The 14854-nt window shown below is 41.4% G+C and overlaps 1 protein-coding gene across 2 annotated transcripts in view; it reads left to right on the plus strand.

The window, feature by feature from the left end:
* Positions 1-14854, plus strand: part of DDX43 (DEAD-box helicase 43) — a 246015-nt gene that overhangs the window by 180973 nt on the left and 50188 nt on the right. For both annotated transcript variants that reach the window (XR_012883166.1, XM_075862031.1), the window contains exon 13: positions 7205-7314. Coding sequence is in view for 1 of the 2 variants with exons in the window: in XM_075862031.1 (XP_075718146.1) it covers positions 7205-7314 (110 nt within the window). In the remaining variant the exon portion in view is untranslated. The remainder of the gene's footprint in view (positions 1-7204; positions 7315-14854) is intronic.

Raw genomic sequence — 14854 nt, forward strand, 5'->3', positions numbered from 1 at the left:
TGGAAGACCCAGCCACGAGCCATTTTTAATGTCCTGGTGGAGGGAAGGAGGTTGTCACTCAGGATTTGACGGTACATGGCTCCATCCATTCTCCCATTGATGCGGTGAAGTAGTCCTGTGCCCTTAGCAGAGAAACACCCCCAAAACATAATGTTTCCACCTCCATGCTTGACAGTGGGGACGGTGTTCTTTGGGTCATAGGCAGCATTTCTCTTCTTCCAAACACGGCGAGTTGAGTTAATGCCAAAGAACTCAATTTTAGTCTCATCTGACCACAGCACCTTCTCCCAATCACTCTCAGAATCATCCAGATGTTCATTTGCAAACTTCAGACGGGCCTGTACATGTGCCGCCTTGAGCAGGGGGACCTTGCGCGCACTGCAGGATTTTAATCCGTTACGGCGTAATGTGTTACCAATGGTTTTCTTGGTGACTGTGGTCCCAGCTGCCTTGAGATCGATGTCGATTGACAGTCATTTTGTATGTCTTCCATTTTCTTACTATTGCACCAACAGTTGTCTCCTTCTCACCCAGCGTCTTACTTATGGTTTTGTAGCCCATTCCAGCCTTGTGCAGGTCTATGATCTTGTCCCTGACATCCTTAGAAAGCTCTTTGGCCTTGCCCATGTTGTAGAGGTTAGAGTCAGACTGATTAATTGAGTCTGTGGACAGGAGTCTTTTATACAGGTGACCATGTAAGACAGCTGTCTTTAATGCAGGCACCAAGTTGATTAGGAGCTGTAACTGGTCTGGAGGAGGCTGAACTCTTAATGGTTGGTAGGGGATCAAATACTTATTTCTCTGTGCACAATGCAAATAAATATATATAATTTTGACTATGTGATTTTCTGTTTTGTTTTTTTAAATATAATCTATCTCTCACTGGTAAAATTAACCTAGCCTAAAAATTCTAGACTGTTCATGACTTTGAGAGTGGGCAAACTTACAAAATCAGCAAGGGATCAAATACTTATTTCCTTCACTGTACGACTCTAGGTGAGGTAGTGGTTCTGTGCTGCAGCCCCTTTTCCTCTCCTCTATCACGTAATCTCCAGAACAGCTGACAAATAGTTGTCACTTGTCAGGGCTATTTTACCTTGTTACTGGGTTAGATATTGTAGATCCAGTTGTAATATTTAAACACACATACAGGCACGCCCACACGCAGTTGAAGTTATAAGTGTACATACACCTTAGCCACATTCATTAAAACTTTGATTTTCACAATTTCTGATATTTAATCCTAGTACTACACATTCCCTCTCTTAGGTCAGTTAGGATCACTACTTTATTTCAAAATGTGAAATGTCAGAATAATACGAGTCAATGATTTCATATTTTATTTCTATCATCACATTCCCAGTGGCTCAGAAGCTTACATACAGGTGGTTAGTATTTGGTAGAATTGCCTTTTAAATTATCAAACTTTTGTGTAGACTTTCACAAGCTTCTCTTAATAATTAGCTGGAAATTTGGCCCATTTCTCCTGACAGAACTTGTGTAACTAACTCAGGTTTGTATGCATCCTTGCTCGCACACTCTTCTTCAGTTCTGCCCATAAGTTTTCTATGGCACGAAGGCCAGGGCCATGTGATGGCGCCTGCACTGCCTTCATTCATTTTGCTACAACTTTGGAAGTATAATTGAGGTCAATGTCCATTTGGAAGACCCATTAGCACTCAAGCTTTAACTTTTTGGCTGATGTCTTGAGATGTTACTTCAATATCCCCAAATTTTTTTCCGTCATCATAATGCCACCTATTTTGTGAAGTGCACTTATCTCTTCTGCAGCAAGGCACGCCCACAACACGAGGCTGCCACCCCTGTGCTTCATGGTTGGGATAGTGTTTTTAGGCTCGCAAGCCTCCCCCTTTTTCCTCCATGCATAACGATAGTCATTATGGCTAAACAATTTCATTTTTGTTTAATCGTACCAGAGGACATTTCTCCAGAAAGTAAGATCTTTAACATTTGCAGTTGCAAACTATAACCTGGCTTTTTTATGGCGGTTTTGTAGAAGTGACTTCTACCTTGCTGAGCGGCCTTTCAGTTCATGTCTATATAGGACATGTTTTACTGTTGATATAGATACTTTTGTAACTTTCCTCAAGCATCTTCACATGGTCATTTGCAGCTGTTCTTGGATTAATTTGTATTTTTCGCACCAAAGTACGTTCATTTATAGAAGACAGAATGTGTCTCCTTCCTGAACGGTTTGATGGCTGCGTGGTCCCATGGTATTTAAACTTGCATATTATCGTTTGAACAGATGAATGTAGTACATTCAGGTGTTTGGAAATTGCTTCCAAGGACATACCAGACTTGTGGAGGGCCACAATTCTTTTTCTAAAGGCTTATTTTCCCATAATGTCAAGCATAGAGGCCGATAGGCTTTGAAAGGAGGCCATTACATACTGCCACCGGTACTCCCCCAATTAACTCACATAATCTCAATTAGCCGATCAGAAGCTTCTAAATCCATGACATAGTTTTTTGGCATTTCCCAAGCTATTTAACCCCTTCAGGACTGAACCTGTTTTTTTGCCTTGTGGACGCAGCCGAATTGTTTCAAATGTGACGTGTCACTTTATGTGGTAATAACTTGGGAATGCTTTTACCTATCCAAGCGATTCTGAGACTGTTTTCTCATGACATACTGTACTTTATGTTAGGGGCAAATTTTGATCAATATGTTCAGTATTTGTTTGTGAAAAACACCAAATGTAGAGAGAATTTGCATTTTTCGAAATTGTAAATGTATCTGTTTGTAAAACAGATAGCAATACCACACAAAATAGTTAATAATTAACATTTCCGATATGTCTACTTTATGTTGGCATCGTTTTTTGAGCATCTTTTTTTTCCCTCCTCTCTTCCCCCTAGGGCTTTACAAGGCTTGGAACTTTAGCAGCAATTTCTCACATTTTCAAGAAAATTTCCAAAACCTACTTTTATAGGTTTCCAGTTCACTTCTGGAGTGGCTTTGAGGACCTTATATACTAGAAACCCCCATAAGTCACCCAATTTTAAAAACTGCACCCCTCAAAGTTTTCAAAACCGCATTTAGAAAGTTTCTTAACCTTTTAGCCTTCACAGGAATTAAAACAAAGTAGAGGGGAAATATACAAAAGACCCCCAAAAAGACACCATTTGGTAAGCTACACCCCTCAAGGAATATATCAAGGGGTATAGAGCATTTTAACCCCACAGTTTTTTTGCTGAATTTTGTGAAATTAATCTGTAAAAGTGAATCTAAATTTTTTACAATAAAACTTAAATTATACATTTTTACAAGGAATAAAGAAGAAAAAGCACCCCAAGATTTGTAAAGCCATTTCTCCTGATTATGGGAGTACTCCATATGTGGTAATAAATGGCTGTTTGGACACACGGCAGGACTCAGAAGGGAAGGAGCGCTATTTGGCTTTTGAAGCTCTTGTTTGCTAGATTGTCGCATTTGCAAAGCCCCTGCTGGACCAAATCAGTGGACATCCCCCACAAGTGACCCCATTTGGGAAACTATAGCCCTAAAAAGAATTTGTCTAGGGGTATAGTGAGCATTTTGATCCTATAGGTTTTTTGCTGAATTTAGTGGAATTAGGCCGTGAAAACTTCCATTATTTTTTATTTTTACGCCATTCATCGTGCAATATAAATGACATATTTAATTCTGTGGGTCAATGTGATTACGGCAATACCATATGTATATAGTTTTTTTTTTATGTTTTACGGTGTTTGCACGATAAAATCCCGTTTTTTAAAAAATTAATTTGTTTTTGTGTCGCTATATAAGAGCCACAACTTTTTTATTTTTCCATCAAGAAAGTTGTGTGAGGGCTTTGTTTTTTGCGGAACAAACTAGTTTTTATTGGTACCATTTAAATGCGACTTTTTGATCCCTAATTATTCAATTTTTTGGGAGCCGAAGTGACTAAAAATAGTGATTCTGGCATCGTTTTTTTTATGGCGGTCACCGTGCGGGATAAATTACATTATATTTTTATAGTTCAGGCCGTTACGGACGCGGCAATACCACGTGTGTGTGTGTGTGTATGTATGTATGTGTATATGTGTATATATATATATATATATATATATATATAATATGTGTGTGTGTGTGTATATATATATATACACTTACACACACATTTATATATATTTATAGGTATATATGTAGGCTTAGTCCCAGTTCTGGGTGTATGTGCAGCGTAGGTTCCCACCTTACAGAGGTCGCCTTGTCGTATGAGGTGGGTTAACACTTTTTGATCAAAATGTGCACTAAGAACCTCCCTATTTGTAGGTAGATTGAGCTTTAGTGCATATCTATTTATATTTAGTGGTTTAGGTGGCATTAGTGTTGCAGGGTGCTGTCGCCATTTTTTTATATCTGTTGTATATCTGCAGTCATAGGTGTTCTTGCACCTGCGTATTTTGTATCATTTAGTTGGAATGTGCTGTTCAATTTTTGTTGTGTTTATGGTATCCATATATGTGGGGTTAGTGACTGCCTCCACTTGTTGTTCTTGCACTCCTCCCACTCTGCCCTGGGTGATTTTAATCAGTTCAATGCTGGATCCTACCATCCCCAGGTATATATGTAGGCTTAGTCCCAGTTCTGGGTGTATGTGCAGCATAGGTTCCCACCTTACAGAGGTCACCTTGTCGTGGCAGGTGGGCTAACACTTTTTGATCAAAATGTGCACTAAGAACCTCCCTATTTGTAGGTAGATTTAGCTTTGGTGCATATCTATTTATATTTAGTGGTTTAGGTGGCATTAGTGTTGCAGGGTGCTGTCGCCATTTTTTTATATCTGCTATATATATATATATATATGACCACTTGTTTGGTATTGTTCTACTTGGGAGTAATTGCTCGACAAATGTTGTGGTGCTTTTTCTCCTTTTTAGTCCTTTTGAAAATTTAAAAAAAATTAGCTAAACCTACATTTTATTTGAAAGAATGTCGATTTTTTCATTTTAATGGCCTAATTCCAAAACTTTCTGCAAAAAAACTGTCCGGTCAAAATGCTTACTATACCCATAAATAAATTCATGGAGGGATGTAGTTTCCCAAATGGGGTCACTTTTAGAGGGCTTCCACTGTTTTGGTAGCCCAAGAACTCTTCAAAGCTGACATGGTGCCTAAAATATATTCTATTAGAAACGAGTGTCCAAAATCCTCTAGGTGCTCCTTTTGCTTCTGAGGCCGGTGCTTCAGTCCAGTACCGCACTGGAGCCACATGTGGGATATTTCCTAAAACTGAAGATCCTGGGCAATAAATATTGAGTTGCGTTTCTCTGGTAAAACTTTGTGTTCCCAAAAAAATGGATTAAAAATGAATTTCTGCAACAACAAAAAATGAAATTTGTAAATTTCACCTCTACTTTGGTTTAATTCCTGTGAAACGTATAAAGGGTTAAACTTTCTAAATGCTGCTTTGAATACTTTGAGGGGTGGAGTTTTTAAAATGGGGTGACTTTTTGGAGGTTTCTAATATATAAGGCCCTAAAAGCCACTTCACAACTGAACTGGCCCCTGTAAAAATAGCCTTTTGAAATTTTCTTGAAAATGTGAGAAATTGCTGCTAAAGTTCTAAGCCTTTGTAACGTCCTAGAAAAATAAAAGGACGTGAAAAAAATGATGTCAATCTAATGTAGACATATGGGGGATGTTAATTAGCAACTATTTTGTGTGGTATAACGGCCTGTCTTACAAGCAGATACATTTAAATTTAGAAAAATTTTAATTTTTGGTGTTTTTCACATTTAAATACGGAATGTATCTAGCAAATTTTGCCAGTAACATAAAGTCCAATGTGTCACGAGAAAACAATCTCCGAATCGCTTGGATAGGTGAAAGCATTCCGAAGTTATTACCACATAAAGTGAAACATGTCAGATTTGAAAAATGAGGCTCTGTCAGGAAGGTCAAAAGAGGGAAGGGGTTAAATAGGGCAAGGGAGTTGGCAAGTTGAACGGTCAGGAAAAATCAATCATGTAGCATTAATACCGTTGCCCCTTTGAATGAATATTTCGTAACTATTGCTAATCAGACACACAAGTAACTCACCTTCACATCAGTGCGTCCTACTCCCTATCCAGACACCAACTACCCTTTTTTAACATGCAATTCTCTACTGAATGAACATTCTGCTTTTGTGTAAGGAGAAAAGTATTTTCGAGGTAAGGTTTATATCCCAATAGGATTGGTGTGTAAGGTTTTTTTTTTTAAATTAAGTTTTGTTTATCCTGCCCCTATGTGAATACACTCTTGATGGTGGTCATATAGAGATTATGTGGAAAGCGAACGTCTTTTTTTTCCTGTTCTCTTTATGCTTTGTTTACTATTTTATGAACTTAATTTTTTAGGTATGCTATTTTCTGGTTTATAGAGGACCGGTCACTGTCATATAAGTTGAACTGCTTAACTGACCAGTATTGGGGTATGTGCACACGATAACTGCATTTACGTCTGAAATTACGGAGCTGTTTTCAGGAGAAAACCGCTCCTGAATTTCAGACGTAGATGCATGTACTGGCGTTTTTCGCCGGGTCTTTTACCGACTTAATTTGGAGCTGTTCTTCATTGAAGTCAATGAAAAACTGTTCCAATTACGTCCCAAGTAGTGTCCTGCACTTCTTTGACACGGCTGTTATTTTATGCGCCGTCTTTTGACAGCGACGCGTAAAATGACAGGTCGTCGGCACAGTACATCGTAAGACCCATTGAAAGTAATGGGCAGATGTTTGCCGACATATTGGAGGCGTTTTTCAGACGTAATTCGAGGCGTAAAACGCCTCCAATACGTATGAGAATAGGTAGTGTGAACCCAGCCTTAGCGTGGTCTCCCTGATTCCATTTTTTTTTTTTTCTCCCTGGAACCTCCGTTTCAGAGGTATGGCCCACTGGTGCGTTGGCTCACTATTTGCTTTAGTTAGCCAACAGGATGGAGCTAGCTGCCCTTCCTCTGATGCTGACTAATTAGCGCAAGGCAATTTGAGGGTAGTTTTTGCCTTATTGACTACAGCAAATTCGCATAGAGGGTGCCAACAAAACAGTGGACCAGATCTCTGGAATGGCGCTGGTATCAGGCAAACATCGCTATTCAGGTCAGTTAGCTAGTTCCACCTATGACCTAGTGACATATCCTCTTTGTGTATAGAATGCATGTTATTTTTAAATGCCTTTTTAATTTAATTTCAGTGCTGATGATTTAGCAAGTGACTTTAGCCTTCAAGGAATCCCTGTTCAGTCTTTACATGGTAATAGAGAGCAATGTGATCGAGAACAAGCACTGGATGATTTTAAGAAGGGTGAGATAAATTATATTATTCAGTTCACATAAAAAGTATTATAAATAAAATGTATCCTGGAAATCTTATACTGTGAATCTTGGCCGTCAGAATATTTTTGTTTTTACCTATTTCACATCCACCCACCTATTTTCATACGTAGTGTGTCCGGTATCTTTACTTTTTTCTTGTGCCACTCCTGTGTGCGTTTGCTACTGGCGTACAGATTTCTGATCTATTAATAGATTCTGACTACAAACACGCTCCTAGGTAGTCAGGCTCTATCAGTAGTAAGAGTGCAGTTTGCTGAAGGCTTAGGCCATGGACCTATGCATTGCTCGGGCAGGCAGGTTTTTGGTGGAAAGTATACCGTTTTCTCCATTCATCATCCATACCAAGACCAATGAGAGATTGGCCATTGGCTCTGCTATTGACAGGAAGCAGACAAGAGGTTTAAAGACCACTCCCATCCAGGGTCTTCATTTCCCTACTAGGTTCAACAGGCAAGAGGTCTCCTGCTCATGTTGGAGGAGAAGTCCTGGAGCTGCCAAGTGACACTTCCCTTTCATCTTGTCAGGCAGCTGGGGTTGAGGAGCGGTGCTCCATCCTCCCAGGATATCTGTTCATGGGATGGTCGACAGGACGTAACAGTTCCACTGCATTCCATTTAAGGGCTGAAGTGGCCGGCTTGTGCCACAGGCTTTGGTTCCTATTGCGGGTTCCCTAGCCTTCTAGGTGCCGTACACAATGTTACCAGAAGTTCGGAGGTCGTGCAGCATTACGAAGGCACGTAATCTCGATAGATTACACTGCAGGTGTACAGCGGAGGTCTGTAAAGGGAGCACTGGGAAATACTGCGAGATTTCCAAGATTAACGCTACATTACAGGAGCGCTCTTATCTGAGGTCTGATTTTAGAAAGGTATGACAATCCTGCTCCACTTCTGCTGTATTCTGCGAGTCTCACTGCCATGAAGCGTCAGTTTGCTCAATAGAGAGCGTTATTCTAACCCTGGTCCACTAAGTGGCCTTTGCTGAAAGATTTATGTATTATGATATTCAGTTATGAAATTTTGTTTTCTGCTGGTTCTAAGGTCCTTCATTACCTACTTTTTTTTGAGTGACAAAGCTCCATCCTAAAACTCTAAACCAGATAAACCACACATTGCAAATAGTGCATTTTTTAATGATAAGCTGCCTACACCATATAAAAAGGACTTTGCTCTTTTCTCAGGATGTTAGGCCTCGTTTACACGAGAGTGATATACGTGCGTGCGACGCGCGTGCTTTTCATGCGTGTCGTACACAAACCTATATTAGTCTATGGGGCAGTGCAGACAGTCCATGAGTTTTGCTCAGCGTGAGTGCGCTGAAAAAAACTCACGACATGTCCTAGCTTTGTGCGCTGTTCGCGCATCACGCACCTATTGAAGTCAATGGGTGCGTGAAAACCACGCATGCCGCACGGAAGCACTTCCGTGCGAACTGCGTGATTCGCGCAACAGCTGTCAAACTCTGAATGCAAATCGTAAAGCAATACGTGCTTTTCTGTTTACAAACATCCAAACGGAGTGTCATAATAGGAAAAAGATAGTCTGTCCTATACGCAAGAATGTAAAAAATGTATTCAAGGAGAACAGGACAATCCTGAGAGGTCTCACTATGCCTTAAGAAATTGAAAATCTTTTGATGAGGAAGATGTAGAAGTTTGGGGCAAGGTCTCGGAATAGATGTCAAGTTTACAAAAGTGGCTAAAAAGACTGCTCTTCCTTTTGAGGATTCCACGCTGCTGAGGGATCAAATGTATGGGAAGACGGAAAGCCTTCTAAGGAAAACCCAGGAGTAAACAGCAGCAGTCTGGAAAATTAGCCATAACATGTGTGGCTATATCCATGTATATTTGGGTGAATCAGAATCTCACCATGGGGTTTGTACTCCTAGGGAACAAATTTTTCTGTCCTGTTTCTTTAGGAAGCAACAGTGGTTGAAGCTGATGGGACAGCTGAGACTGTAAGGGACCATTTAAGATCTGCGGCCTTATCGAACACGCCAGAAGGGCTTTGTCTTTGGCTGCAGATACTATTTCTAAAGCTCTGCTCTATTCCATTGGAAGGGAAGTACGTATTTGGTCCAGCATTGAATAAGATCCTAAAAAAGGCCTCTGATAAAAAGAAGGCCCTTCCCGAAATTTCAACCTTTCAACGGAAACTGACCTTTTTTGGGTAAAGTCCGAGAACCAGGATTACAAGGGGAATGCCGAAACGGGTAGATGATCCTCCCCCAAAGATGGAAAGGGGAAAACTGCCTCATTTAATTCCACCAGTCTGCAAAATAAACAATGACGTGATAAAGGCAGGAGGCAGACTAAGTTTTGTTTTTTGAAGACCTGAATAATAAAGATTCTGAAGAACGGTAACAAAATGGAGTGCCTCCTATCACCACGAAGATTTGTACTTGCCTCACCGCTTTTAATAAAGCTTCAGGAGGAATTGAGAAAAGGGGTCTTAAAATGGCTAGATATGATCATCATTACGGTACCCAGAGAAGTAAGACTTTCCCTTGTAAAGAAGCCAAACTGTGCATTCAGAATGATAATAAAACTTGAGATTTTTCCTCCACCCATGACAGTACCAAGAGAGCAGGTCCTCCCCCTAGGACAGGAGAACCTGCAGCTACAAAAAGATAGAACCTCCCCTACTCCCTCAGCGATTTCCTCTTCTTGTAGGAGACCTGTAGGTATCCAGGTACGGTTCTGGTTAAAGGAGGAAAGGGGGTAGTTTCTCTTTTGGTTGGTTAGTTAAGCTTTACCATTAGCTGCACGGCCTGGCTTTTTTTTACCAGCAGGATCCTACCATGATTCTGTGGTTGTCCCTTGTACTCTCAGTGCCAGCGATACCTTGGGTGTCACGCGAGCACCTGAATCAGTGTTTCTACCTCACGTGGCTGTGCTTTCTTGGTGGGGATGAACAGTACTAAGTGCCGAATGTAATGGCAAAGCAACCAGAAATTATGTCTGATTGCGCTGAAGAGCGCCTGGACCAGAAGTCTCTTGAGTTTTCAGCGTTTGGAAGTGAATTTGGTTCATGGGGAGTTCTGGTGGCATCTACCATGAGTCCACCGGTATAAATTTATTCAGGATGGTTGCTGGTGGTAATTCTCACCTATGCAGAGCTTCGAAGGACATCTTCCAAGGAGATGGAAAGTCCGATTGAAGCAGCTATGCTATGCAAACGCGTTGTCTGGTATTCCAGCTTCAAGGGAGTGTGAGTATCTCGCTTAACTTACTTTACTTGATTGGCACTCTGTTTTCTTTTGCAGGATGACATCCCTAGTGTCTTCTAAGACTAAAATTATATAATGCGCGCTTTGTAAACTGAAGATATGTGTATGCTAAGCAGTTATTTAAGGAGTATATAGATAAGACTGTCGAAGAAAAATCTCTAAGACTGTCAAAATTGAGATAGAAATAATTTAAAGAAACCGAAATCTAGACATAGCGATGCTCTGAGTACTTTGACTGGGAAATATGAGCTATCTATTTCCAGGTCAAAAGAAAAGGTTTTTTTATATGGAAAGTGGAGAAGTAGATTTGGATTCTCTGATGATAGGGTAGTAAACCCTTTGATCCAGCAAAAAAATACGGAACAATCACTGAAGGCAATTTATAGACACTATGAAAATTGAAGAGGTTATAGAATCCTGTACTGTACAGAACCTAATTTTTGAAGGCAGGTGAAAGAACTTTTCCTATCTATAAAAATTTGGCGGCATTAACAGTAGAAATTGGACAAGAACGTTTTTATTTTAGAGAATGTAAAACCAAATACCCCTTTGAGGAAGAATATTTCCTTACTTGGGCTAGAGTTCCCAAATAGATTTTGTTTTGTTCTAGAATTTCAAAAAGGACTTCTTTGCCCTTTTAAATCTTGTGCCTGAAGGACCCTATGGACAATGAGGCAGATAGCTTGCTTAGAATGATGTGGGAATCTGGGGCAGCTCTTTTCAAGCCTCAAATTGCACCAACCTGTACAGCTAGAACCATAATTCTGTGGCTAGATCAGTTAGAAACATAAATTCTAGCCTCTCTAAATATCAAACTGCAGTAGATTTTTATTGTAGATGCTTCGGTGGATGCAGTTAGATTAGCTGCCTGCACTATCTCCCTATCTAATTCTGGTAGGAGAGCTCTTTGGTTAATAAACTGGTGTCACGTTGGGTTCGTGGACCCACTGGTCCGTACCGCCTTGGGGGTATGGCAGCTGGCCAACAAGGCGCAGGTAACCGTCTATAGTTCGTATAGGGTACCTGTGGCAGCTCAGACAGTAGCAAGGCAGGCTCGGCTGGGACTAGGCAGCAGGTAGACGTCAGGCGTGGAGTAGTAGGACAGGAGTGGGCTATAGCACAACTACAACACAGCACGGCACTTGACCAGGATAGTACAGGTTACACTGGGAGACCCTAGGAGACCATTTGCTAAGACAAACTTTGGGTACGACAACAACGCTCAGGCAAGGATCAGAAGGGCAGTGGCCCTCATAGTCCAGGAAATCATGTGAGTTGATGATGATGATTGTTTTCATGTGCGCGCGCGCTGGCCCTTTAAGAGCGGGCACGAGTGTGTGCGCGCACCCTACGGGACACGGCAGACCCGAGCAGAAGTGAGCGCTGGCATCTCCTAGGAAGGAGATGGGGACCAGCGCTCACAGATCCGTGGCTGTGGGCGTCGGGAGGTAAGTAAACCCGACGACCCGCGGCCATGGACGCTACAGTTGGTTAGGAGATGTAACTTCAAAGTCAAGATTATGTGTTATCCTGTGTGAGGAAGTGTCTCCTTTTTGGCTAATTTTCTTGAATATATTCTTGAAAAGGCAGCTGATTTAAAGAGAGAAAAAAAAGTGGGGTGGGGGGGGGGGGTTTCCTATCCCTTTATTACAGAGTTCCCCAACCTTTTCGGACTTGAGGCACCCCTGGAAAAAAAAAACATTCTCAGGGCACCCCTACCAAAAATTGTTTAGAGAATTTGCTGAAAACGAGCACTACGCTCTTAGGGTATGTTCGCACACCGTTTTTTGCCAGAATTTTGAGGCAGATTTTGAATTGACAGCGTTATTTGACGTGTGTGTTTTTTTGGGGGTTTTTTTGCCTCTGTTTTTTTTTTAACCCCTTCCCGACATTTGTCGTATGGATACGTCATGGAATGCTAGTGCTTCCCTCATTTTGCCGTATCCTTACGACAAATGGATGGCACCGGCTCAGAAGCGGAGTCGGTGCCATCATCGCCGGATGTCAGCGGTATATTACAGCTCACATCTGGCTGTAATGGCGGAGACCGAAATTAGATTCGATCCCTGCCATTAACCCCTTAAATGCAGCGGTCAAATGTGATCGCTGCATTTAAGGAGTTTGCAGCTAATCAGCACCCCAGCAATGAAATTGCAGGGGTTTCGGTGGCTGAAATGGCAACCGGAGGCCCAATACTGGCCTCCCGGTCTGCCTAGCATGGAAGCCGTTCAGGCCCCACCCTGAGGCGTGGCCTGACATGCTTCCGTATCCGACAGCAAGTTTGCGCCGGCTCAGGAGTCTGTTTACAGCTGACATCCACCTGTAACGGCAGGAACCGGAGCTAGCTCCAATCCATACCATTAATCCCTTAGATGCAGCGACCGCTGTATCTTAGTTTGCTAGCAGATTGGCAGCCCTGCCATGCTATCAGGGCTGCGACTGCTGCTATGGCAAATGGCCTCCTGCTCTGCCATTACAGAGGCCGATTGGGCCCCGCCGGGAGGCGAAGCCTAACTGGCTTGCTGTCAATGAATGACTGACTGGCAGATGTAATGCATTGCACTACATAGTGCAATGTATTAGAAAAATAAAAATCAGATAATTGGGCCTTCAAGTCCCAGTGGGACTTAAAAAAAATAAAAAGGTTTTAAAACATATAATAAAATACAATCGCCCTTTTTCACTTATCAAGTCCTTTTATTATTGAAAAAAATAATAAACTGCACATATATGGTATTGCCGTGACCGTAACGTCCTGAACCGAAATATTATGTTATTTATTCCTCGTAGTGCACTGTGTAAAAAAATATTGTAAAAAAAATATACCAGAATTTTTGTTTTTTGGCCCTACAAATATTGGAATAAAAAGTGATCAAAAAGTCGCATGTACCCTAAAATGCTACCAATCAAAACTACAGCTTGTCCCGCAAAAAAACAACCCTCATACCACTACGTCTATTAAAAAATAAAATTAGTTAAGGCTCCAATAAGTCAGGAAATAAAAAATATGTAGTTGTGCAGACCCAAGGGGAACATTTCTTCTGTATCATTAGGCAAATTATTATCTAGGGAACCAGGAAGGGGAGGGCCCAAACATATCCGCTGGAAGCGAGGGTGCCCGTATTATACCAGGACAACACTTTCCCAGCAAAGGCGCAGACTGTGGACCAAAAGGGGGATAAGGCAGGACCTCTATCAGTGTGAAACTGGCCTGGGCAGAAAGGATTGTGTCGCAGCTTAAGGCCTTATTCACACGGACGTGTCCGTTTTGCGCGCGCAAAAGTTCCGTGTGGCATCAGCATATGGTGCGTGGCTGCGTGATTTTCGCACAGCCGGCATCATTATGACACTCTGTTTTTATGTTTACAAACAGAAAAGCACGAGGTTTTACACAGCGCACATACGCTGCGTGAAAATCACTGACTGTCTGAACGGCCCCATTCACTTACATAGGTCCATGCGACGCACGTGATTTTCATATAACACGTTCGTGTGAATAAGGCTTAACACACATCTATGGATTATTTTATTGTTTTGTTTTTTTTTACCTCATTATTATACCACCTGACTATGCTCCTGATGTACTCTGCCCAGCTTACATGTACCCCCATATTATAAACTAAAATACCAGTAATACTCCAAACAAAACTATTACCAAGCAAAATCCACGCTCCAAATGGCGATCCCTCCCCTTTGAACCCTACAGCGTGCCCAAACAGCAGTTTACTTCCATAAATATGGCATCGCCATACCTGGGAGAACCCTTTTAACATTTTTTGGGGTGTGTCTCAAGTGGCACAAGCTGGGCACAACATATTTGCTACTGAAATGGCATATGTAGGGAAAAATTGAAGTTTTCACTTTGCACCATCTCCATGCCCCAAAATCCACTAGGTGCTCCTTTCCTTCTGAGGTCTGTGCTTCAGTCCTTTAGCACGCTAGGGCCACATGTGGGGTATTTCCTAAAACTGCAGAACCTGGGCAATAAATATTGAGTTGCATTTCTCTGGTAAAACTTTTCTGTGTTACAAAAAAAATGATAAAAAATGAATTTCTGCAAAAAAACACATTTTGCAAAAAAATTACATTTGGAAATTTCCGACGTTTCACACGAATTACAGCAAAGTAAAGGGTTAAGAAACTTTCTAAATACGGTTTTGAATACTTTGAGGGGTGAAGTTTTCAAAATGGGGTGACTGACTTATTGGGGGTTTCTAATATATAAGGCCCTCAAAGCCACTTCACACCTGAACTGGCCCCTGTAAAAATAGTCTTTTGAA

Source organism: Rhinoderma darwinii, chromosome 4, assembly GCF_050947455.1.
Source record: "Rhinoderma darwinii isolate aRhiDar2 chromosome 4, aRhiDar2.hap1, whole genome shotgun sequence".
In the NCBI taxonomy this organism is placed as follows: Eukaryota; Metazoa; Chordata; class Amphibia; order Anura; family Rhinodermatidae; genus Rhinoderma; species Rhinoderma darwinii.